This window comes from Ostrinia furnacalis, unplaced genomic scaffold, assembly GCF_004193835.3.
Source record: "Ostrinia furnacalis isolate ACB-3 unplaced genomic scaffold, ASM419383v2 OfSCF2637, whole genome shotgun sequence".
Lineage (NCBI taxonomy): Eukaryota > Metazoa > Arthropoda > Insecta > Lepidoptera > Crambidae > Ostrinia > Ostrinia furnacalis.
The window spans coordinates 23,754-48,064 of record NW_021132876.1 but is presented as its reverse complement, the minus strand read 5'-3'; the positions used below and the strand labels follow the sequence as shown (position 1 = coordinate 48,064).

Sequence of the window (24,311 nt, the reverse complement as noted above, 5' to 3'; positions counted from 1 at the left end):
ACCCTTGCAAACGACAGTGTTTTGTGTAAACCAACTTACTTGTTGCCGCCGTCGTCCGCCAGAAATCTGCAAGCAAAGACCGACCAACTTAAAGAATAGCGGACCCCGCTATTGTCAAACATCGAAAACAACACCTAGAAACATATTTTTTTAAATTTTTCATCAAAATGCATCCACTATTCTAATGCATTCAAAACTTACGTAGCCACGATGCCGATCGTCGTCCCGAGACATCTAGAGAATATGAATTTAAATAAAATATATATTTTTACTTATAAAATTTAAAGTCAGACATTGCTTACAATTTAAATTATAGACGTAGATTATCCTAGAGAAGTTTATCTGACCTAAACTATCTTCAGTGGGTCAAAATGCTTGTTATCGTTGAAATATCTACACAACCCATAGGTGTATTTTGTAAATGTTACACCCATTAATTTTTACCAATTTTCTTGTTGAACCAGATGGTAGACCTATAAGTTTGTCTCATTAAAAGCTAAACCTGCATAAAATAGTGTTTTTCGACAAACTTTAGTGTAAAAAGTCCACCATCATCTACATTGATGATTTCAAGACAAATAGATGAATAAACAACATTGAGAATATTGCTAACATATAGAATTACTTGTGAAAATTACTACATCCTGTTGGCCCGAAACCCACCCAGGATTCCCATTGGTAATTTGACATTTTTATAAACCAATAGGTAAAGACTGAAAATATCAAATTACTAACTTGTTTAAAAATCTTCAGTAAAGGTAAACCTACAACGCCATGGTGGCAATTCACGACGTCGCATTGCTTCACTTATAATCAAAACCGTTACCACCTCTTACTTACCAATGAATAAATTCGATGCACTGCGGTAAGTAAGATCACATCCAATAGAGTTCACTAACACAAGTCACTTTCACACGTTCGCAAAGTCCACAATTGCTTGGCTTGCTAACGGACTCCTAGCACTATGTACAAGAGATCCGCACACCCGTCTTTATCCAGACTGCACATTTCCCACACAAATTGGGGTTTTATTTCAAGTCATCATGGTTAAAAATCAACTGGCAATATTTGTCTTCCACGCCTAGTCATTTTAAAAAGATATGGCTAGGCTCACTCCAATCTCAATTGATCATTATTTACAGTAAGATTAGAGTCGACCAATGGCTTGTAGCTCAAAATCAGCCATAACTGCAGACCAAATTCAAATTGCTTCAATCGCAGGTTTTCATTGAGTACATTCTACCTGCGATATCCATTGCCAAAATAATCAAAAAAGTTCATAACGATTCGGCTTTGACCGGCCTTATTTCACTTTCAGCCTCAAAAGGTCCACTTTACAACACGATCACTTCACTTTAGTTTATATCACGAGCAGCGAGCGTTCACAGCCGCTTGGCGGTGCCGTAGATGAAGCGCGTCCGCCATTGCTCGTAGTGCTACGTGCAAGCGATTGAAGCGGATGTGGAAGGCTCCTTGTCTTTGTCGGCGGCGTGCGCGGGCGCGGTCCCGTTCTGGATGTTGACCTCGTACATGTTGGACGAGTTTGAGTCTTCGTTGTAGGACAGGATGCTGACTTCGTCCGTCTGGGAAGGAGGAGAAATAAATCAGTATGCTTATAAGTAAACATAACTCCAAGGAGACTTGTTTAGAAGCTTTTTTTAACTCCAATTAAAAATGAAAAAATCTACTTTTTCCAGATTATCTGGTGGGTGGTGGGTTCCCTAAACCCATTTTGATATGTTTGGGTGATTGATCCAGACACCCTGTATAATATGTGTGTAAATACTTTATTAAACCTTTGAAAAAGAGGCTGGCAATAGTGACAAGTTTCTTGCGCTTCTTGGCAGTACTAGCACACATTATTATCCTGAAGCAGTGGTCAGGATTGAAGAGATATGTAAAATGCTTTTATAAGTCTTATTGCAAAAAATAATAATGACTTTCTGACTCGTAATGACATTCTTCCATAAATGTCGTAAGACGCGACTAAGGGACAAATATGTGAACATCAGGCCTTCCCAACCTGTCTAGCCCGTATGGGAGAGAATAAGTGTGGGCCAAATCCTCCATTTGCCTCTAGTACTCAAGGTTGTGCTTCTGCAGTGGAGACTAAAAGACCTCACGAAGATGAGTTTCAACAACAGTAAGCGTACCTTAATTTCGAACTCCTATGTTCTTCTGATTAAATTCGTTGGCGGCCAGTTGCGGACAGTTTAACTTTCCCCCGGGACAAACTTCATTGGTTGGGTTTATGGCGGTCAAGCTGTAGATCCTAACTACACAGGAGTTGCAGTGGTGGGAACGAGAGGTGGGAATAGTCCCGAACAGTAAGTGTACTCACGCTGCTCTCAGACAATCTCTTGTGCTTCTTAGTGGGAGCGGGGCGCGCGTCTGGCAGGCGGCGCTTGTTGCCCGACGCGGTGCGCTCGCGCTTAAGAAGCGACGCGGACAGATACTGAGGCAGCTGCTTGCGCCGCACGTGCCGAGCCTGTGGAGAGAAAACAACGTTAGATCATTTGCTAAGTGGGCAAGTAAGAGCCTTTAGGGGCCTTCGGGATATAGACATAGTGTCATAATCAGTGGCGGCGTAGCATGGGTCATGGGTTAGCACCCGGGGCGATCCCCCCCTGGTCTGGTGCCCCCCAGGATTTATGGGTTACCGATTTGAAGATGAACGATGTTAGATGACTCTGCTCATAAGGTAACCCCACAAAAAGAAGTCTGCTGGAATGAGATTAGCGCTTCTTAGAGGCAGTGAGATTTCACCCCTGCTTAATTGGTTTGTTGCATTAAAAGGATGATTAATTTTTGAGAGCGCTATACTAGTAGGCTGAAAAGCTTTTTGATTTCAAAGCTGCAAGATTCGCAAGGCTATAACCGGGGCACTTGGTTTCATCAAGATGGGGCTACGTGCCACACTTCAAATGAGAGCATTTAGATGGTAAGAGACATGTTCCCACAAAAAAATAATTTCAGGCAGGGGTGACATCTCCTGGCCCCCAGGAAGTCCTGATCTCATTCCAGAAAATTCTTTTTTGTGGTGTTACATTAAGAATAGAGTGTACTTTTATAATCCAACAACCATGCAGCAACTGAAGCTGAGCATTCGGCAAAAAATTTAAAATAGATTTCGAGGTAATTCTAACGAACGCATTTCAACATTTTGATGTATGTTGATCGAATGTTGTAAGCGTCAGGGAAATCTCCTGGGGGATGTAATTTAATAAAGGTATATTTAAAAATAAATTGCATTAAATTTCCTTTAAATTGCAATATTTAAAGTTCTATAAAAATGTACAGTTTTCGTTTCCTTGAATTTTCAAAAGTGAACTTTCTTCTGGGCCACCCTGTACAATAAAATGGCGTAATGGCAGATCTAGTGTTACATTTGACAAGGGACACCGATAACCCAGGATATATCCAGGTAACACTTACCTCGATGGTCATTCCGGCGCGCAACATGCTGTTATGGTCGGCCTGGTAGTGCACGGCCTTGGTGAACGACGAGATGTCGTAGGTCAGGTCCACCGTCACACTAGTCTTCTCGAACACCAGCCCGATGAACCACATGGAACAGAGGTTGGGTATCCTCTCGCCCTGGAAACGAGATATGGGTTAGTTTGTGGCGGGCTTTTCTTACCAAAAAAAAGGGGAAAATTTTGCATTTAGCAATATGGCAGTAGCAGTAATACAGTCTCAATATCTACAACATAACTTCACACAAATATATGTTAACTCAGATAATTAAATACACTACACGGTTTTACTTTAGAAACATGAAGATGATCAAAAATAATTCCTAAATAGTAGTCCAAGTTTCGTCAATTCATAATTTTGAAAAAAAGACGTCAAATGTGGAACAAAAACTCATAAAAATTAAAAAAACTTATTTTTATTCTAATCTAAACAATTGATATAAATCAGTGGTGGCCAACCGGTCGATCGTGGTAAGGCAAAAATTATTGTACACTAAACTATGCTGTTTCATTTAAGGTTTTAAGAAGTATGTAAGTGGTAGATCGCCGTGGGTTTTGTTAGTAAACAGTAGATCATATGTCCAATCAAGTTGGCCACCCCTGTTATAAATGGACAAGCTGAAAACCGTAACGGACTGAATTTACTAGAATATATTACTATTATGTAAAAACAAATGCAAGATTCCACTTACGTTGTCATCATTGCTGATCTCCGTAGCAGGATCCGTAGACACTGTCGAGCCTGCGAGCAAAAATGGACGTTAGCAATGCTGTTAGGCACATTGAAATCGAACCTTATGCTGTATATTATAGAGCAGTGTTTTTAGTCAGTATAGAGGGGGTCGCGAGAGGTCGTAAAAACTACCTTAGGTAAAAAAACCAGTAAAGTTATAAAGATAGATTTATACGAAATCTAAATGCAAATGCATAAATGTTGTATGGATTGAAGTATTCGGTCCCTACAACATCTTTGTAACAGTATAAAATGTATGAAAATAAAAGCAAACGGTAGCGGTAACCGGATGGTCTCAAAATATTTTTTCATACTAGGTGTCGTGTCATGAAAAAGGTTGAAAAATACTGTAATAGAGTGTACTATCCGTTCGCTTTAAGTTTGCCGCTGGCGATATGACGTCACTCGAAGAAAAGCGTCTAATCAAACTACATATATTTAAAACTAGCTGACCCGGCGAACTTTGTTCCGCCTTAATGGCAATAAATAAGCAGACTTTTTTTTTAATTTCGATCGGGATAAAAAGTATCCTATGTCCTTCTCCTGGCTCTAAACTACCTCCCTGACAATTTTCAGCTAAATCGGTTCAGCCGTTCTTGAGTTATAAGTGGAGTAACTAACACGACTTTCTTTTATATATATAGATATTTTTTATTTATTATTATTGATNTGGAAGGGGCACAAAATGTAGAACTCTTGTATCTGATCATTATTTTCGATTTCTGTGAAAGCCATCTTGTAGAACATACGAAAATGTGCCTCTCTAGTACAAAAAGTAAAAAACCAAAAATTTTGAGTTGTGCCCCTATATTATTAAGGGTGCGAAATGTAATCACACTCACGTTTAGCCCACAACTTGATGGCTCGCAGCGTCAGCCTAAAATTGTTGATGTTGGGCACGAGGCGAAGTATCTCATCGGTGACGCGGCATCCGTTGAGCGAGCGCACGCATTTCTGGTCCAGATTCTTGAGCAGCATATCGTCGCGGAGGTCGAAGGAATCTGGGGGAAGAACATTGGTTAGGTTCCTAATGGTGGTCTTTATAATGTCATCATCTATATCCAACCAACTTCAGTGCAAGAACACAACCCTCTCCTATTTACCAAATTTATGATTGGGCCTACCCCCCGCATATACAGGGTGGAATTTTGTAATGCCACCTGGAGGGAAAGTACTCTTAATACTGTAGATATAAAATTTTACTCAAAGAAAACATTCCTTTATTTTTGAAAAGAAAGTGAACTGCATTCAAACTTTTTCGATATACCATTCATACCATACAGTTTTCTGTACTCAGTTTCAGTTTATCATTAACTAGCTGACCCGGCGAACTTTGTTCCGCCTTAATGGCAATAAATAACGGGATAAAAAGTATCCTATGTCCTTCCCCTGGCTCTAAACTACCTCCCTGACAATTTTCAGCTAAATCGGTTAAGCCGTTCTTGAGTTATAAGTGGAGTAACTAACACGACTTTCTTTTATATAATAGATTAAAATAATTTAAGATTTCATGGTTTTCCTTTCATTTGATTTATCAATTTTGTTAGAGAGATTTCATCCTTATACTTAATCCTAACGATCGATGTAATAAAATATACAGGGTGTAATTTTTAACAGATTTTAGTTGGTTCGATTCCCGGGTGTGGCAAGCAAATTTTTGGAAATCTTTGAATGTAGTTCTATTTCTTTTCAAAAATAAAGGAATGTTTTCTTTGCGAAAAATGTTCTATCTACAATATTAAGAGTACTTTCCCTCCAGGTGGCATTACAAAATTCCACCCTGTATAAGCTGGCCAAATGGGTTAGGGACGACTGAAGGCAATATATTTATAACTAGATTTTAATCTACCTATTAATAATAATAAATATCCCTGGACATTTTAATCTACCTACCTAAATAACCTACTTTTAATCTTAATTTATACAGAGTGACCCATTAGTGGATGATCATACAAAAAAGGATTTATTCTACTGCTCAAATCCAACAACATTTCCCCAGAGAAAGAAGTTTAAATCTTACGAAATAAAATTTTCATACAAATTGTCATCAGTAATCAGGGGACTCCCAATTTTTATTTTTGACAATTGGATACTGTAGATACTTTACTTTTTAAATACTGTGAAATAACCTAAACGCGTTGTCATCATGCCAATAAATGTTAACAAACATAAAATAGGTGTGCTAGTGACCGAAATGGAAATGTTTAGCTCGTGACCTGGATTTCAACATAAAAATGCCAATTTTTACTGACTACTTTGACAAACCGAATAAGTATTGGCATACCTAATTTAAAAGTATTTTTACGTATCTAAGAGAGATTCACTTATTTTCAGACTAGCTTTAAAAACACTAATTTAAGTATCTTTAACAATTTACTTACCAGGTATCTCCTTCAGCGCCAGTCGCGCGAAAAGCAAATCTATCTCAATGCCGTCGAAGTTCATTTTAATTACCGGCACGAAGGCGTCTTCCACCGCTCGCAAGTCTTTGACCTGTAGGACGAATAGATAACATTAGTAATTCGTGCACTACAAAATGAAGAAAGAAAAGTCAGCAGGGAGACGCGAAAAGCTTAGCCGGCGATGAGAAGATGTTCGACCGCTAGACACAGTTACATACTTCTAAACACGATTTTCCTATGACACATAAGTATTTAATTTACTGTAAAACCAGGCTTCAATGAAGAAGATAAAACCACTTAATTAAATTTGGCATTTATGAACGTCAAAATGTAATATCTTTTGAGTCCTAAAATCTCTTGGAGACAAAATTAAGTGAAATGTTGAAAGAAAAGCGACAGAATCTCAGGTCACCCGGTGCAAAAAACAGCACAGCAATAAATTAACCCTTCAAGAATCCGCGACTCCAGGCAATAGGGATGCTTCCTGGGTGAAAAAGCACCTAAGTTTGAATTAGTCTGTCGGTTAACTTATTAAAAAATACTCGACACGTATTTTTAACTTTTTCAAACTAATGAAAATTGAGAGGTAAAAAGAGCGTCAAAGTTCAAACGAAGAGGCCGGTGACGTCAAGGCGTGCTTAAAGTGTAGCACATTGTGACGTCACGCGGAACTTCAACGCATCATAAGTCATAACTTCGTAATTACTTGTTAGATTGACTAATAAAAATAAAAGTGTCCAATATTTTTTGATAATGTAATATAATGTAATTGACGGAATAAAAGTAATATTTAAGGAAACCAGCCTATTATTACTAGTGCGGTCTCATGCGACCGCTTAGGGTTTGATGGGTGCAAACTGAACTCGAGAGATGACTTACCTGCGGCTGCTGCTTCAGCAGTTCGTAGAAGGACTGGAAGTAGTCGGTGCGGTCGATGTGGCGCGGCGCCACGCACAGCGCGTCAATATCGGCGCCGCGGTGATGCACCTGGGAATAAAACGGCGATTGTGAGACATCGATTGAGTATCGATTAATAACAAAATAATAAATCTATATGTACAACTCTTTATCAGGTCGTCGGTCCACCTTATGGATGGACGTCCCACGCTGCGTTTTCCGGTACGCGGCCTCCATTCCAGAACCTTGCTGCCCAATCAGCCGTCAGTTCTGCGTACTATGTGCCCTGCCCACTGCCACTTCAGCTTGCTAATCCGTTAGGTAGCAGGAAGGCGCTGGATGCAGGCCGCTACCAACCGTGCGATGTGGAAGTCATTGGGGGAGGCCTATGTTCAGCAGTGGACGTCGTTAACTCAAAGGTGANACCGGCAATCTTAGCGCGAACGAACACTGTTATAGTGTATCTAGGGGTCGTGTCATGAAAAAGGTTGAAAAACACTGTTATAGTGTATTCACCTGGTGGTAAGGCCATCGGCTGTCCGTCGTTGGTGTTCAAGGGCACGCTGGTGTAGCATTCCGGGTTGACGTGCGCGATGGTGATGTGTTGGTTGCGCTCCAGCGTAGCTGTGGACAAAGGAACGAGTTAATATCGACCATAGCAACTCATTTTATAAGTGTGTGTCAAATTATTTTGCAGTGCTATTCAAGTAGCCATCTCCATTCTCTAAGTTAGGATCACAGGAAACTCGAGACAATCCTCAATAAAAAAAAAATCAGAGTCTGTTGACTTTTTTTTGGGCATAAATGGTCACTGGAATGGTTACAAACTTTCTACATTGCGATTTAACATTATCTACAGATGGATGGACTGGTTCCCAAAGTGGGGGGGCGCAAAGACCTTTTAAGGGAGGCGCGGGCCATCTCTAAGAAACCTGCGACCGCCGAGAGAATGCATTTCAGACTGCTCGATACGACCAATAAATAATCTTGACTGGAGGAGGGGGGGCGCGGAATTTTTTGTATGGTCGAAAGCGGGCGCGTCTCAAATAAGTTTGGAAACTAATGGATTAGATAGATAAATGTAGAAAGTAATGTATAGAAACACTAAGTGGAAAAAATCTAACATTAACAACCCAGTAGGTTAGATATTAGTCCTCATGTAAATGTCATAATTACATGGTTGTCCAATGTGGCTTTTTTGTTCAACAAAGCTGGGACGGTTCAGTGTTGGACATCTATATTGTGTTTATGAGCGCTCCTGTTTGCGTATAGTGTGCGTATCTTATGTGTGGGTGTGTGTACTCACTGATGAGATGTCGGATCTTGCTCTCGATCAGTCCGCACCACTGCAGCTGGTCGTCGGAGGAGGCGGCGGCGGCGAGCAGCACTATAAAGTGCTTGTACCGCGAGAAGAAGTTGGGCGCTTCGAACAGACGCTCCCAGCCGCACTTGTTCAGCATTATCTCGTCCGTGATGGCCAGCCCTGGGGAAAGATGCGTTTTAGTTTCAAATTGTATTTATTGTGAGTGTTATACGTTGTGATAGTCAAGCCTTTATTGCATACAATTGTTTAATGAGTGTAGGCTAAATCCTACATTTGCCTCTGATTAATTGGAGAGTGACCAAAGTAAGAAGAACTCAATCCGAGTTCTTACTTATTGTCCTAAGTGGTAGGGTTAAAGTTATACTGGAACATGTAAAAGTGCTTAGTACAAGCCTATTTCGAGAAAATAAATTAACTTTACACATTGAGAGCAACACTTCCTTAAACTAAATGACCTGATAAGTAGATTAGTCACTGAACCGGGTCTAAAGAAAAAAAAAGACTGGTTGGGTTATTGCCAGTCAAACTGTAGATCCTGGCTACACAGGAGTTAGAGCGATGGGAACGAGAGTTGAGAATAGTTCAATAGCCAGACGGGTTGGGCAGGCTTGACGGTCGCATATTTGTGTAGTCAATAACATGTACATATCAATAAATGGACCAGTACTGAGAAGCAGCTTAAATTATCTTGGTTTCTTAGACGCAGGCACTCACCAAGCCGGAACTCCTCCATGATGACGGTCCTTGTAGAAGCTGACACGTTGAAGGTGGAATTCTGCTGCGGGTAGGCGGGCGTTATGATCGGCATCAGGTGGAAGCGGTCCGCTACGTTCACCTGTGTACAAACAAAGATATGTTTTAGACTTCAGTGTAAATAAGTTTTAGAAAGACTATACTATAGATAGAAGGTTCTAAGAAATAAGTTAGTGGCATATGTGTAATACTAGTGACCAGCGACACTCAATACACCACTTCATTTTTATCACCGAAAAAAAAAACTGGGTAATGAGTTATTGATACTGATCCTATTTATGCAAAAAAAAAGTTAAATAAAGTTACACAAAATTTCATCCCAAAATTGGTAATTTATGGACACACGCGTCGCTAGCACTATTTACGTAAGATAATGTAACATTTATTAGAACTCAAAATTACTTGAAGTTAGCTAAGTAAGTAATAATAACACTGGAAGCGTGGTCGAAGCGTGAGCGAGACAGAAGATCGGGGCAATGTGCGAGCGCATACAACTACTCTAGCGAGCAGCGGAGTGCCACAGCTGTGACGCGTAAAATACGGACTGAAGAAAATTTAATGAAAAAAAATAACTGAAATTCTTTTTATTTATTTTTTAACTTTAAATTTTTCACACATTTCTACATAAACTGTTAAATTTTTTTCGGTGATAAAAATATAGTGGTGTATAAAATCACTGACCTCACTCAATATAAAAACCGCATAGTTACTTTGGTTTATAAAATCTAAGCATACAAGACATCTGTGATCAGCAATTTTGAACACTCGCGTAAATAACATTCGTTTAGTTTGAAAATTGTGATTACCAAAGTCAATATAATTTAATATAATCCACTCGCTATTTTTATTTCTCCACTACACAGTATCAGTATAGTCTCACAATGGCCCAATCAAGAGGCTAAGTGCTACTCGATTGTACTGCAAAACTTAACTACACAGTATCAAAGCAGCATATTGGTCCTTCGAGACGGATTTTCAAGGTGATGGCGATGGAATGAGAACTTGCCCGAGGGTCCCACACGGAAAAACCTGGGTTGACGGCGTCCAATCACTTCAGCAATTTCCCTAGCTGGTGAAGATGATGGATGATGAAGACTTACCCTTGGGTCCCACACGGGGAAGCCGAGGTTGACGGCGTCAGGTTGCTTCAGCAACACCGGCTGCGGCCACTTCCACTGGCTGAAGACCAGGAAGAACTTGTGCACGAGGGTCGCGGGTAACGCGTTGGGGTATAGTTGGCACGTGCGAGCCACCAGCATGGCCCACGACACGCCGCCGAGGTAGCCGAGCGTGTTGGAGTAGATGCCGTGGCCTGATGAGGAGATAGGGAAATAAATAAAGTTCTAACGACATTAAAACTATAGCAGGCGTTCTATAAAATTGACGAACTGTTTGGAATTTAATTATTATTGACACTATTTATTTTGACATTTAATTCTATTTGTATTATTAATTTATTTGGACATGATGTGTATTTCTTTCTTATTAATACTGCAATTGTTTATGATTAATAAGAAAATATATTGAAAATTTGACATGTAATGAACATTATGAATAAATTTCTTATTCTTATTCTTATACACGCAGGAAGCCTACATTAATTTTCACCAGGGTTCGAAATTATCAAGTTCAAGTTAGGCTTCATGATAATTATCGTAATAATAACATATTCTTTCGAACCCTGATTTTCACACTGCGCACTGCAATTTAGTAAACAAAGCTTGTACCTATTTCTTAACAATGCTGTCAAAATAAACTTGTAAAAATCTGAAGACAGGTGATTCTGTTGCCCAAATAAATTCATTTTTGATTGTTGAAAATTTCAAATTTCATGACGTAAATATAACCAGCCTCGAGGCCTGGCCCATGAGAGGCAAATCAGTTTTGTTTAGCCAGCTTTGAAACTTGAGGCTACAAAATCCAGTCTTTGGGAACTGGCAGTACCGCCTGCGCCGATTAATATTGTAACCCTTAGATGTGTAGTAATTCTTATCAAAATTAATTAATATACACTAATATTATAAATGCGAAAGTAACTCTGTCTGTCTTGCTTTCACGCCTAAACCACTGAACCGATTTTGATGAAATTTGACATAGAGATAGTTTGAGTCCCGGGAAAGGACATAGGATAGTTTTTGTATCACGGTTTTTGAAACAGGGACGCGCGCGATAATGTTTTTCTGTGACAGATAAAATTCTACGCGGGCGAAGCCGCGGCCAGAAAGCTAGTGTTACAATAAATACTTACGCTTGGCCCACAACTTGATGGCTCGCAGCGTCAGCCTAAAATTGTTGATGTTGGGCACGAGGCGAAGTATCTCATCGGTGACGCGGCATCCGTTCAGCGAACGCACGCATTTCTGGTCCAAATTCTTGAGCAGCATATCGTCGCGGAGGTCGAAGGAATCTGGAGAGAGAACATTGTTAAAGCCTGGTCCGTGAGCACGTATAATTTTGTCCAATGACCCCAAGCTACCCATCCTTATCGCTCGCGCGTAATTATATTGCTGTCGCGACTGTGCGACGGGCGCCCGCAGTGAGTGTGCGAGCGCGACAGCAACAAAATTCTACGTGCTCACGGACCAGGCTTTAGATACACAGATCACAGAAACTTAAGGGAGATGTGACAAGGGGGCGGGGCCGGTGTCGCAGCAATATGCCCAAAAACAGAACACATTGCTCGTAACAGCAATGATGACAGCAGCGACGTCATAATGGAATGTAAACAGTTTACATTGCTTGCGTAGCACTAAAGATTATTCGAACGTTGAGTACTGATACCGCAGTGGATAATGAGCACATATTTTGATTACTTTATGTGTGTGAATTTCTAATGCGACACTAATGCCCGTTTTCACCATCAATCCCTAATTTTTAAGTAGCCCCTATGGTAACACATAAAAAGACATTTGTCCATACATAAGGGTCGCTTTTCAAAAAATATAGATTTTTTCCTTTAAATTTTTTCATTAACTCGAAGAAAATAAACTCATTGTCATCATGCCAATAAATGTGAACATATGTGTGCTAGTGACCGAAATGGAAATGGTAAGCTCGTGACCTGGATTTCAACATATAAATGGCAATTTTTACTGACTTCTTTATCAAAACATCTTTGGCTTAGGTATTCATAACATATTATTTACTGAAATAATATGTTATGAATCTAAAAGACAAATAATTAGTATGACACTTATTTCCAAATTCGCAACAGTCTAGAAAAAGTTAAATACACTAACGCCTCGCGCGTAGACGCACAGGGTGACACACGAACCATCAGATAACTCCATTCAACGCTGTGCGTTCGATTTGATGCTTCACTTAAGCAAGTATCGTTTGTGAAAACGAGCGTAATTTGAGTATCTTTAACAATTTGCTTACCAGGTATCTCCTTCAGCGCCAGTCGCGCGAAAAGCAAATCTATCTCAATGCCGTCGAAGTTCATTTTGATTACCGGTACGAAAGCGTCTTCCACCGCTCGCAAGTCTTTGACCTGTAGAACAAACAGATAACATTAGTAATTTGTGCACTACAAAAAGAAGAAAGAAATAAAAGTCTGCAGGGAGACGCGAAAAGCTTAACCGGCGATGAGAAGATGTTCGACCGCTAGACTATTACAGTTAACATACTTGTAAACACGATTTTCCTGTGACACATAAGTATTTAATTTGGCATTTATGAATGTCAAAATGTAATATCTTTTGAGACAAAATTAAGTGAAAGGTCAAGTCGCCAAATCTCAGGTCACCTGGTGCAAAAAAACAGCACAGCAATAAAATAAACCCCTGAATTACCTGCGACTGACTATAGAAATTATTACCACGGTCTCATGCGACCGTTTAGTTTAGGCGCAGACCACCGATTTTTAGTTGGCCGATAGTTCAGTCGGGCAGTTAATCAGTATGGAGATGTATGAAAGTGCGCACATTGGATCGGCCGATTCTTCATACAAATTAGAATCGGGCCAACTTCGACGGACTAAAAGTCTGTAGTCTGCGCCTAGGCTTACAGTCAACAAGTAAAGAAGACTTCAATGGTTCCTTGAAAAACTTGATTGTTTAAAATTGGACAGGGTTTTCTTGGCGTACTGTATACAGTATAACACCCATAAATGGACGTAACCAACCGCTATGGGAGGCAAATCAGATTTGTTTAGCCAGCTTAGAAACTTAGGTTTTGATGGGTGCAAACTGAACTCTAGACGTACCTGCGGCTGCTGCTTCAGCAGTTCGTAGAAGGACTGGAAGTAGTCGGTCCGGTCGATGTGGCGCGGCGCCACGCACAGCGCGTCGATATCGGCGCCGCGGTGATGCACCTGCGAACGAAACGACGATTGTGAGACATCGATTGAGTATCGATTGATAACAAAATAATAATATACAGGTTGTCATATTTTTTAGGGATAGTACATTAGTAGAGCTACCTCCCCTAGCAGTTTGATTCACCCATTTTGGGACACCCTGTATAACTCAAAGGTGACCGANAAAGGTGACTGACTGACATAGTGTTTTATCAACGCACAGCCCAAACCACTGGACGGATCGGGCTGAAATTTGGAATGCAGGTAGATGTTATGACGTAGGCATCCGCTAGTAGGCATACACTGAGGCATGTTCTTGCGGAGCGACTCATCGCGGATCCACTGGCGGACCAGGCGATGTAAGGAGCCCAGCAACTCCATACAAAGATAGGACTATACTAGGAGTCTTTGGAACACTTACCCCGAGCCGGTACGATCCAAAGTTCGCAGGGATTCATCGCGGATCCACTGGCGGACCAGGCGATGTAAGGAGCCCAGCACCATACGAAGCGAGGACTATACTAGGAGTCTTTGGAACACTTACCCCGAGCCGGTACGATCCAAAGTTCGCAGGGATTCATCGCGGATCCACTGGCGGACCAGGCGATGTAGGGAGCCCAGCACCTCCATACTAAAGAAGGACTAAACCAGGAGTCTTTGGACCACTTACCCCAAGCCGGTACGATCCGAAGGTGTATATATTCCCGCCGACGGTCTCCGCCACAGTGGGAGGCATGTTCTTGCGGAGTGACTCGTCGCGGATCCACTGGCGGACCAGGCGATGTAGGGAACCCAGCACCATACAAAGCGAGGACTATACTAGGAGTCTTCGGACCACTTACCCCGAGCCGGTACGATCCAAAGTTCGCAGGGATTCATCGCGGATCCACTGGCGGACCAGGCGATGCAAGGAGCCCAGCACCTCCATACAAAGATAGGACTATACTAGGAGTCTTTGGACCACTTACCCCGAGCCGGTACGATCCGAAGGTGTATATATTCCCGCCGACGGTTTCCGCCACGTTGGGAGGCATGTTCTTGCGGAGCGACTCATCGCGGATCCACTGGCGGACCAGGCGATGTAAGGAGCCCAGCACCTCCATACGATGGTGCATCTCGTCTTCTGACTCAAACACGTTGAAGGGAACGAGGGACTCTTTGAGCTCATTCGTCTTCTCGATGTCGATCGGTTTTGGACCTGTAAAGAAAATTATATGGTGTAAGTTTTTTACTACTCAATTTCGTGACACTATGTTTTTCACGTAACTGGGTAGTTGTGACAGTTAATTAACCAATTATTACAAGATACCACTTCTTTCTAGCTGTCCAAACGCGACTCCTATGGATTTTGTATGGCAAAAAGAAGATCTGTGACTTGACCAGTTCTCGAATACAATTGAATTTTATCGATACTAAAGCTACTATAAATCAAGTTTTATTACGGAAAATTGACAGGTCGGTTTTCAAAGCTAGAATGCAGTGTTTTTAAAAGTAATTTCTTAGAAATGATTCAAAGTCAAAGTCAAAATTTCGTTATTTGATTAGACTAATAAATAGTTCTTAAAAATCGTCATTTTGCTCTTAAGGAGCCTATACATGTCTCATAATCTTTTTACCCTACCAGCGCTTCGAGACCAACATTTGGCAAGTGCTGAGAAGAAGCGCCGCAACAAACTCAGTCACCACTGTCTGCCGGTTAATAATGTCAACTACCCAATTATACGCGGGCGGTTATATCTTCAATCAGCCTGTCCAAACAGTTGCGCTTTGTGCCTGTGGGAACCGCTCTAGTTACGGCGCTAACGTACAATTACTCAATTAATAAAACCCTCAACTAACCTGCCATAGAGATAGCAGAGGTCATGCCCAGCGTCTTGAGGTTCTGCTGGTTCTGGTGCTCGTTGGGCTTGCCCGGCTGGTGGGCGCCCGAGTGGTACTGCGACGCGGGCCACATTCTGGCTCGGCGCTGTCTGGGGAAGTAGCTAGACCGCGGGGTACGACCTGCAGCAATAAGAAATAATCATTAGGTCAGTCTTTCTTGACTTCTTCTTGACCCTTCTCCATGCGCGTATACAGGGTGGAATTTTGAAATGCCACCTGGAGGGAAAGTACTCTTAATACTGTAGATAGAAAATTTTACTGAAAGAAAACATTCCTTTATTTTTGAAAAGAAAGAGAACTGCATTCAAAGATTTTCGAAAATTTTTCGAAAATTCCGTACCATACCATACAATTTCCTGTACATAATTAAAATAATTTAAGATTTCATGGTTTTCCTTTAATTTGATTTATCAAATTTGTTAGAGAAGATTCATTCTAATACTTAACCCTAACGATCGATGTNCTCCATACGAAGCGAGGACCATACAAGGAGTCTTCGGACCACTTACCCCGAGCCGGTACGATCCGAAGGTGTATATATTCCCGCCGACGGTTTCCGCCACGTTGGGAGGCATGTTCTTGCGGAGCGACTCGTCGCGGATCCACTGGCGGACCAGGCGATGTAAGGAGCCCAGCACCTCCATACGATGGTGCATCTCGTCTTCTGACTCAAACACGTTGAAGGGAACGAGGGACTCTTTGAGCTCATTCGTCTTCTCGATGTCGATCGGCTTTGGACCTGTAAAAATAATTTGAATTTATTTGATGTTGTGATACTTTGTATTGGCATTGGATACACACCACTAGTAAATAGACACTAAAAAAAATTGTTTGGCAAAGAGACTTTGATCATGTCACCAATTCTCGAACTCAATTTACTAGTAATTTATTCATAGCTACTAACAATATAAAATTTCACAGCAAATTGGAAACTCTGTTTCAAGTTTTTGTGGATGTGGACAGACGAACTCCTAAAGGTAGCACACAGGTCGTTACTAACCGGCCAATCTGGAAATGATTTGGGGAGGCCTATGTTCAGCAGTGGGAATCTTGTTACAGGATTCGTTCGTTCGTTTCAGCAAAATGACGTCCACTGCTGGACAAAGGCGGAGGCATTAGGGGTGCAGGCTTTCCATAATGAACGGTCCTGCATTGCCCGCAACCAGGTTCTTCCCGCGACCTTTACCAGATCGTCGGTCCACAACCATTATAGGATTCCTATGCCTGAAATGATGACGATGATGAACCAACCTGCCATAGAGATAGCGGAGGTCATGCCCAGCGTCTTGAGGTTCTGCTGGTTCTGGTGCTCGTTGGGCTTGCCCGGCTGGTGGGCGCCCGAGTGGTACTGCGACGCGGGCCACATTCTGGCTCGGCGCTGTCTGGGGAAGTAGCTAGACCGCGGGGTACGACCTGCAGCAACAAGAAATAATAATTAGGTCAGTCTTTCTTGAATTCTTCTTGACCCTTCTCCATGCGCGTATACAGGGTGGAATTTTGAAATACCACCTGGAGGGAAAGTACTCTTAATACTGTAGATAGAAAATTTTACTGAAAGAAAACATTCCTTTATTTTTTAAAAGAAAGAGAACTGCATTCAAAGATTTTCGAAAATTTTTCCAAAATTCCCTACCATACCATACAATTTCCTGTACATAATTAAAATAATTTAAGATTTCATGGTTTTCCTTTAATTTGATTTATCAAATTTGTTAGAGAAGTTTCATTCTAATACTTAACCCTAACGATCGATGCAATAAAAGTTCGAATCCCAGATGTGGCAAGCAAATTTTTGGAAATCTTTGAATGCAGTTCTATTTCTTTTCAAAAATAAAGTTTTCTTTGAGAAAAAATTTCTATCTACAATATGAAGAGTACTTTCCCTCCAGGTGGCATTACNATCGATGTAATTCCACCCTGTATAGCGGGGGGGTCGGGGTGGCACGCCCCCGGAATGGTCTGGTGCCCCCTAAGATGTTGGGATACTGATTTGAAGATGATTTTTGATAGTACTAACTCATGAGCTAATACTAATCGTAGCTGACATGGCATAACAGGGGCCCACAGGCCCCCCCTAAAAGAATTCACGCGAATAGTGGTTGAAAGGTACAGCTCTTGTGCCCAGGATGTGTGATCAGGAAAGAAACAAAGTAGTAAGCGTAGGAGAGTCCCGTAGCGCTAAGGCAAAGGTCCGTAATACAAAAAGTACCTATTCGGTAATAAAGATAATTTTAAGTGCTAATTACATAACCCGAAGTCGCAAACCGTGAAGCACAAGCGAAGTCAAGTAATTACGCATGTCTTCCCACAGATCATTGTGATTTCCTGAAGGAGGTGACAACGTCTCCGCTATGATCTGATATCGGTATTTAAAAGCGAAATATTGTATGTAGTTGGGAGTGAATATACAAAGTCATTGAGGAGAATTATCGAATAGATACATTTCATAACGAAATAATTAACTATAGCTTTTTAGTAAAAAGCTATAGTTAATTATTTTAGCGGTAAAAAGTTTTTACCGCGGAATTTCAGTTAAACCATAAATCAAACTCTCAGCTTTCGCTCTTGTAATCCCTAAACAACGTGTACAAGAACGTGAAGGGACAAACTTTCGGCAAGTCACGTTGTTCGCTGTACCCGCGCTAACAGACTAGCAATTTTTCAAAGAAATAAAGTGAAATATTGCCACCAAACTTTTTATCAGTTAGATATTTTTAGAAACCTATTTTTGGATACAGTGAAATAATGTAAGACACTGAACTTAACTTTAGTTCGACAAGATTTTTATCATATGTTTTATCATATCTTAAGCAATGTATTTTGTAATGTAAGGATGACATTTCAAATGTAAAATATAATGATCAACTAACCTTGAAGTATCTATGATGCTAATAACTGTATTGTTAAAGAACAAGAAATAATTCTAAAACATTTTTGTCATTTTAGATTTTCTTGAGTCAGGTTTGAAATATCAAGATAAAGATAAACATATTCTTATATTTTAAAACCAATATAAAACTTTCTTCAACACAAAACCACATTCAGTTTCCTACATTAACTAGCTTTATCAATATTACTTTACAAAAGGCTTTATTTAACAAAAGGGGCTCCTTGTGGGCTTTTTAAATAACAATAGCCACAGCTGATAAGGATAAAAAAAGCTAAAAATACTACATGTCATGAAAAGAGGTATTTGAGAAAGGTTTACTTTTGTTTGGTCAGAGATTTTTTAAATTAATTAATCAATAATACCTAAGCAATCTTGTTAAATGTTTTATAAAAAAATCACCTAACATACTTTAGTTTTAGTGGAATCAACAAATTAGAATAAACAATGTGTTTATGAGTTTAGGTTTGTTAGAATCTAATAGGTAAGATAATCTAATCTAAATAGACTTGAATTTGAAAGATTTTCATTATTTTATGGAAAACAGACAGAACTGTATTTTTGCACAATTTAAAATTTACAATAAGTTTAATGATTTTAAATTATTTTTAAGCACTTTTTGGCTCAACTTGATTAAAGTTAGACAAATCATATTGGTTTAGTATCATCATGCTAAGATTTGAGAGTCAATTAATGTTTTACACTTCTAAAAAGACCAATTAGAAAATACCAAAGTCTCAAAATCTTTATTCTCAAACTAGTACACTTACCAGAAATCATATTTAATTGATGATCTCTCAAGGGTCACAATGAAGCCTATTTGCACATTACTTATAAACACTCAAGCAACACCTATGCAAAATAATCACTATACAAAGAGCCCTTCACCTGTTCTTAGAACAGTGTTATCCCAACCAAAGCTGGGAGTAAACTAACTGCTCCTTCAACCAAATACTTAAGGGCTTGAGCTTTACAAATGGTACTTAAGGTAGAACACTGGAAGGGGTAAGTGAACAATAAAGAGGTAATACAATAACAATAGGTGCTGATAAAGAAAACACCACATGCTGTTGACTAAGATTAACTTTTGGTCTGTGAATTGACTGTAGTAGGCTTTTATAAGAAATCTTGTTTTTTTTTTAATCTAAAATTCAGAATTAAGATGTGTAGAATCAACAAAATAAATGTGTTCAATACAATTTGGATTAAGTGGTTGATACAATTGGGTAGTAGGTAGGATTTTAATATTTTAAATTCTATTTAGATTCTAAATAGATTTTTTAATTGAAAGATTTTCACATTATTTTATTAAGAACTAGCTTTCCGCCCGCGGCTTCGCCCGCGTGGAATTTTGTCTGTCACAGAAAAACTTTATCGCGCGCGTCCCTGTTTCAAAAACCGGGATAAAAACTATCCTATGTTCTTTCCCGGGACTCCAACTATCTCTATGCCAAATTTCATCAAAATCGGTTGCGAGGTTTAAGCGGGAAAGCGTAACAGACAGACAGACAGACAGAGTTACTTTCGCATTTATAATATTATAAATATATAAATAATAAATAATATATTATATATATAATATATAAGTTGGGATCAAAAAGAGAGCTATTTTTTGTAGAATTTAAAATTTACTTTAAAATAAGTAGGTATGTTGTTTGCAATTATTTTCAATCAATTTTTCTTGGAAGCTTGACAACAATTTTATAAACTACACTTACCAGAAATCATATTGAACTTAGGATCTCTCAAGGGTCACAATGAAGAGCACTTTATTTATAAACACTAACACAACACCTATCTCACAGAGCCCTTCAGCTGTGCTTAGAACAGTGTCACCCCAACCAAAGCTGGGAGCAAACTAACTGCTGCTTCAACCAAATACTTAGGGCTTGAGCTTTACAAATGGTACTTAAGGTAGAACACTGGAAGGGGTAAGTGATAACAATAAAGAGGTAATTCAATAACAATAGGTGCTGATAAAGAAAACACCACATGCTGTTGACTAAGATTTAATTTTGGACTGTAGTAGGTCAATAAATTTATAAGCAATCTTGAATATGTATTTTTAAATTACAAAATTACCTGTAATTAAAATAAAAAATGTGTTTCATATAATTTAGATTATGTGTTCGAGACAATTTGGCAGGGTTATCTAATATTTTGAATTCTATTTAGATTCTAAACAGATTTTTATTGAAAGATTTTTATTCTAGGCATTATTTTATTGATTTAGTATCCATCATGTTCAGATTTAAAAGTTTATTCATTTATTTGAAACTCAATGAATGTTTGTGACTTTAACACATAAAAAATAGACCTTGTTAAATTATCAAAAGTTCCAAGAAACAAAATATTGTCAGTAGAATAGGTAAAAATCTTAATAAACTTACCAGAAATCATATTGAATTGAGGATCTCTCAAGAGTCACAATGAAGCCTACTTGCACTTTACTTATAAACACTCACTGAACACTTAGAACAGTGTTATCCCAACCAAAGCTGGGAGCAAACTAACTGCTCCTTCAACCAAATACTTAGGGCTTGAGCTTTACAAATGGTACTTAAGGTAGAACACTGGAAGGGGTAAGTGATAACAATGAAGTGCTAATTCAATAACAATAGGTGCTGATAAAGAAAACACCACATTCTGTTGACTAAGATTTACTTTTGGACTGTAGTAGGTCAATAAATTTATAAGCAATAATCTTGTATATTTTTAAATTAGAAAATTACCTGAATGATTAAAATAAAAAATGTGTTTCATATAATTTAGATTATGTGTTCGAGACAATTTGGCAGGGTTATCTAATATTTTGAATTCTATTTAGATTCTAAACAGATTTTTATTGAAAGATTTTTATTCTAGGCATTATTTTATTGATTTAGTACCTATCCATCATGTTCAGATTTAAAAGTTTATTCATTTATTTGAAACTCAATGAATGTTTGTGACTTTAACACATAAAAAATAGACCTTGTTAAATTATCAAAAGTTCTAATCAACAAAATATTGTCAGTAGAATAGGTGAATATTAATAAACTTACCAGAAATCATATTGAATTGAGGATCTCTCAAGGGTCACAATGAAGCCTACTTGCACTTTACTTATAAACACTCACAGAACACTTAGAATAGTGTTATCCCAACCAAAGCTGGGAGCAAACTAACTGCTCCTTCAACCAAATACTCAGGGCTTGAGCTTTACAAATGGTACTTAAGGTAGACACTGGAAGGGGTAAGTGATAACAATAAAGAGGTAATTCAATAACAATAGGTGCTGATAAAGAAAACACCACATGCTGTTGACTAAGATTTAATTTTGGACTGTAGTAGGTCAATAAATTTATAAGCAATCTTGTATAATGTAGTTTTAAATTACAAAATTACCTTAATGAGTAAAATAAAAAATGTGTTCATATAATTTAGATTATGTGTTTGACACAATTTGGCAGGGTAATCTAATATTTTGAATTCTATTTAGATTCTAAATAGATTTTTAAAAATTGTCATTCTAGGCATTATTTTATGGATTTAGTATCATCCATCATGTTCAGATTTAAACATCATGTTCAGATTTTAAAAGTTTTTTCATTTATTTGAAACTCAATGAATGTTTGTGACTTTAACACAAAAAATAGACCTGTTAAATTATCAAAAGTTCTAAGAAACAAAATATTGCAGTAGAATAGGTAAAAATCTTACTAAACTTACCAGAAATCATATTGAACTTAGGATCTCTCAAGGGTCACAATGAAGCCTATTTGCACTTTACTTATAAACACTCACAACACCTATCCAAAATAATCACTTTACACAGAGCCTTTCAGCTGTGCTTAGAACAGTGTCACCCCAACCAAAGCTGGGAGCAAACTAACTGCTCCTTCAACCAAATACTTAGGGCTTGAGCTTTACAAATGGTACTTAAGGTAGAACACTGGAAGGGGTAAGTGATAACAATGAAGTGCTAATTCAATAACAATAGGTGCTGATAAAGAAAACACCACATGCTGTTGACTAAGATTTACTTTTGTAACTGAGAATTTATTGTAGTATGTAGTTAATAATTTGAACATTTAATACAATTTGGATTCAGTGTTTGATACAATTTGATGAATTCTATTTAGATTCTAAAGAGATTTTTGTATTGAAAATTTTTAATTAGAGGCATTATTGTATGGAGCACAGACAAAAATATATTTTTTGAAGGTACATATTAAAATTCACTTGTTTGATGCTTTCAATTATTTAAATACTTTTTCTTTGAAGTTAGATAAATTAAAGTTAGAAAAAAGTTACACAAATCAAATCATATTGATTTTGTAACATCATGTTCAGATTTGAAAGTCAATGAATGTTTGTGATTTTATTCTATTTAAAGACTTGTATTTTATTTTATTATTTTTAAATTAGGTTTAGTTTAGTTAATTAAGTAGTTTCTTTAAATATTATTATGTAGTTGTAATATTTTATTTTAGCAAATAAATTTACTTAAAATTAAAAATAGGTAGGTACCTACCTAGTAAATTATCAAAAGTTCCAAAAGACAACACTGTCAACAATCTTTAGAAACTAAACTTACCAGGAATCATATTTAACTGGGATCTCTCTCAAAGGTCACAATGAAGAGCCTATTTGCACTTTATTTATAAACACACACACAACAGCTGATACAAATAATCTCAACCAAAGCTGGAAGAAAACTAACTGCTACTGCTTCAACCAAATACCTAAATAGGGCTTGAGCTTTAGCACAAAATATGGTGCTTAGCTTATGATAGAACACTCAAAGGGGTAGTTAATTAATAGTAAAGTGATCATTGACAAGTACATTTCTAATGACCAAATGCGTAACATTAATGGATTTTAAGTATGCAAATCATCTTAGTAATCCTTCATGACTAACTGTCATTAGTGAACCCCTAATTATTGTGGTAGGTATTTATTACGCCATTGTAGTTACGAAGACTTAATGGAATTAACGAGTGTTTTGGCTTAAATGGGTTATTATTAAGATACAACTCAAACATTAGCAACGTAGAAAGCAGTTATTCGGATAGATTCATGGTTCATTCAACCTACTTTTTTATTTTATTACCACGAATACAAACGAATCGACTTCCCGAAGAACATCCCAGCTGCACAGTAAATTAACTATTTCACCCTCCATCAATTCAATTTAAACCTTGGCTGAGCTACACAGAGATGAAAACTTCAAAACATCGAGAAAATTGCAGTAACAATGAAACCATAGTTGAAATCTTTTGTTACTCCCCGTGTGACGATTTGTAAGGTCACAACGTAGGTAAATAAGTGAATTGCATATTATTGATCTTGTAAATCCTTTAGATGAAAGATGTATACTTAGAAATAGTCGATATCTAACCTGATTATTATGAAAACACAGGAAACTTTATGGCCAAGGAAAGCTCACGTTGCTTTTTAATTCAGCAGTTACATCTACGACTGCACAGTAAATACATAAAATATATAGAATCAAAACATTACTTACCAAAGGAAGTAGTCGTATATTACATCTCACGATAAATAGCACAAACAACTAATTCAACTCATAATAAAGGAAAGAAATAAACATTAATTTGCAAACAAGCACCCAACAGTCGCCAACAACAAGGCAGCCATTTTCTACAATATGGCGCT

The 24,311-nt window shown here is 38.4% G+C and overlaps 2 protein-coding genes across 5 annotated transcripts in view; both read right to left on the bottom strand.

The window, feature by feature from the left end:
- hrg (poly(A) polymerase hiiragi) overlaps positions 1-15,881 on the bottom strand; it is a 32,612-nt gene extending 16,731 nt beyond the window's left edge. The window contains exons 1-13 of one of the 4 annotated variants that reach the window (XM_028309175.1): positions 15,725-15,881; positions 14,854-15,083; positions 13,793-13,900; positions 12,967-13,078; positions 11,834-11,992; positions 10,686-10,897; positions 9,547-9,667; positions 8,815-8,991; positions 8,025-8,132; positions 4,169-4,218; positions 3,436-3,597; positions 2,342-2,488; positions 480-1,583 (exon numbers count right to left, since the gene is read on the bottom strand). In XM_028309175.1, the coding sequence (XP_028164976.1) occupies positions 1,437-1,583; positions 2,342-2,488; positions 3,436-3,597; positions 4,169-4,218; positions 8,025-8,132; positions 8,815-8,991; positions 9,547-9,667; positions 10,686-10,897; positions 11,834-11,992; positions 12,967-13,078; positions 13,793-13,900; positions 14,854-15,083; positions 15,725-15,839 (1,848 nt within the window). In that variant the 5' untranslated portion in view covers positions 15,840-15,881 and the 3' untranslated portion in view covers positions 480-1,436. Of the gene's footprint in view, positions 1-479; positions 1,584-2,341; positions 2,489-3,435; positions 3,598-4,168; positions 4,219-5,051; positions 5,211-6,590; positions 6,703-7,490; positions 7,599-8,024; positions 8,133-8,814; positions 8,992-9,546; positions 9,668-10,685; positions 10,898-11,833; positions 11,993-12,966; positions 13,079-13,792; positions 13,901-14,555; positions 14,651-14,853; positions 15,084-15,724 lie in introns of those variants that run through there. The other 3 variants (XM_028309178.1, XM_028309177.1, XM_028309179.1) reach the window with 3 other exon arrangements.
- On the bottom strand, positions 15,868-23,330 carry LOC114356090 (poly(A) polymerase type 3-like). Its single transcript, XM_028309174.1, has 4 exons — positions 23,233-23,330; positions 17,018-17,179; positions 16,238-16,505; positions 15,868-15,886 (listed from the first exon to the last, which is right to left on the bottom strand). Exons 1-4 carry the CDS (start codon positions 23,240-23,242, stop codon positions 15,868-15,870), a joined length of 459 nt encoding a protein of 152 aa, XP_028164975.1. The 5' UTR covers positions 23,243-23,330.
- Between the last annotated feature and the right edge of the window lie 981 nt (positions 23,331-24,311).

Coding starts and splice junctions, on each gene's coding strand:
- LOC114356090 (XM_028309174.1), bottom strand. Junction 16,506..17,017: donor CTCCGCTATCTCTATGGCAG/GTTGGTTCATCA, acceptor TTATTTTTACAG/GTCCAAAGCCGATCGACATC.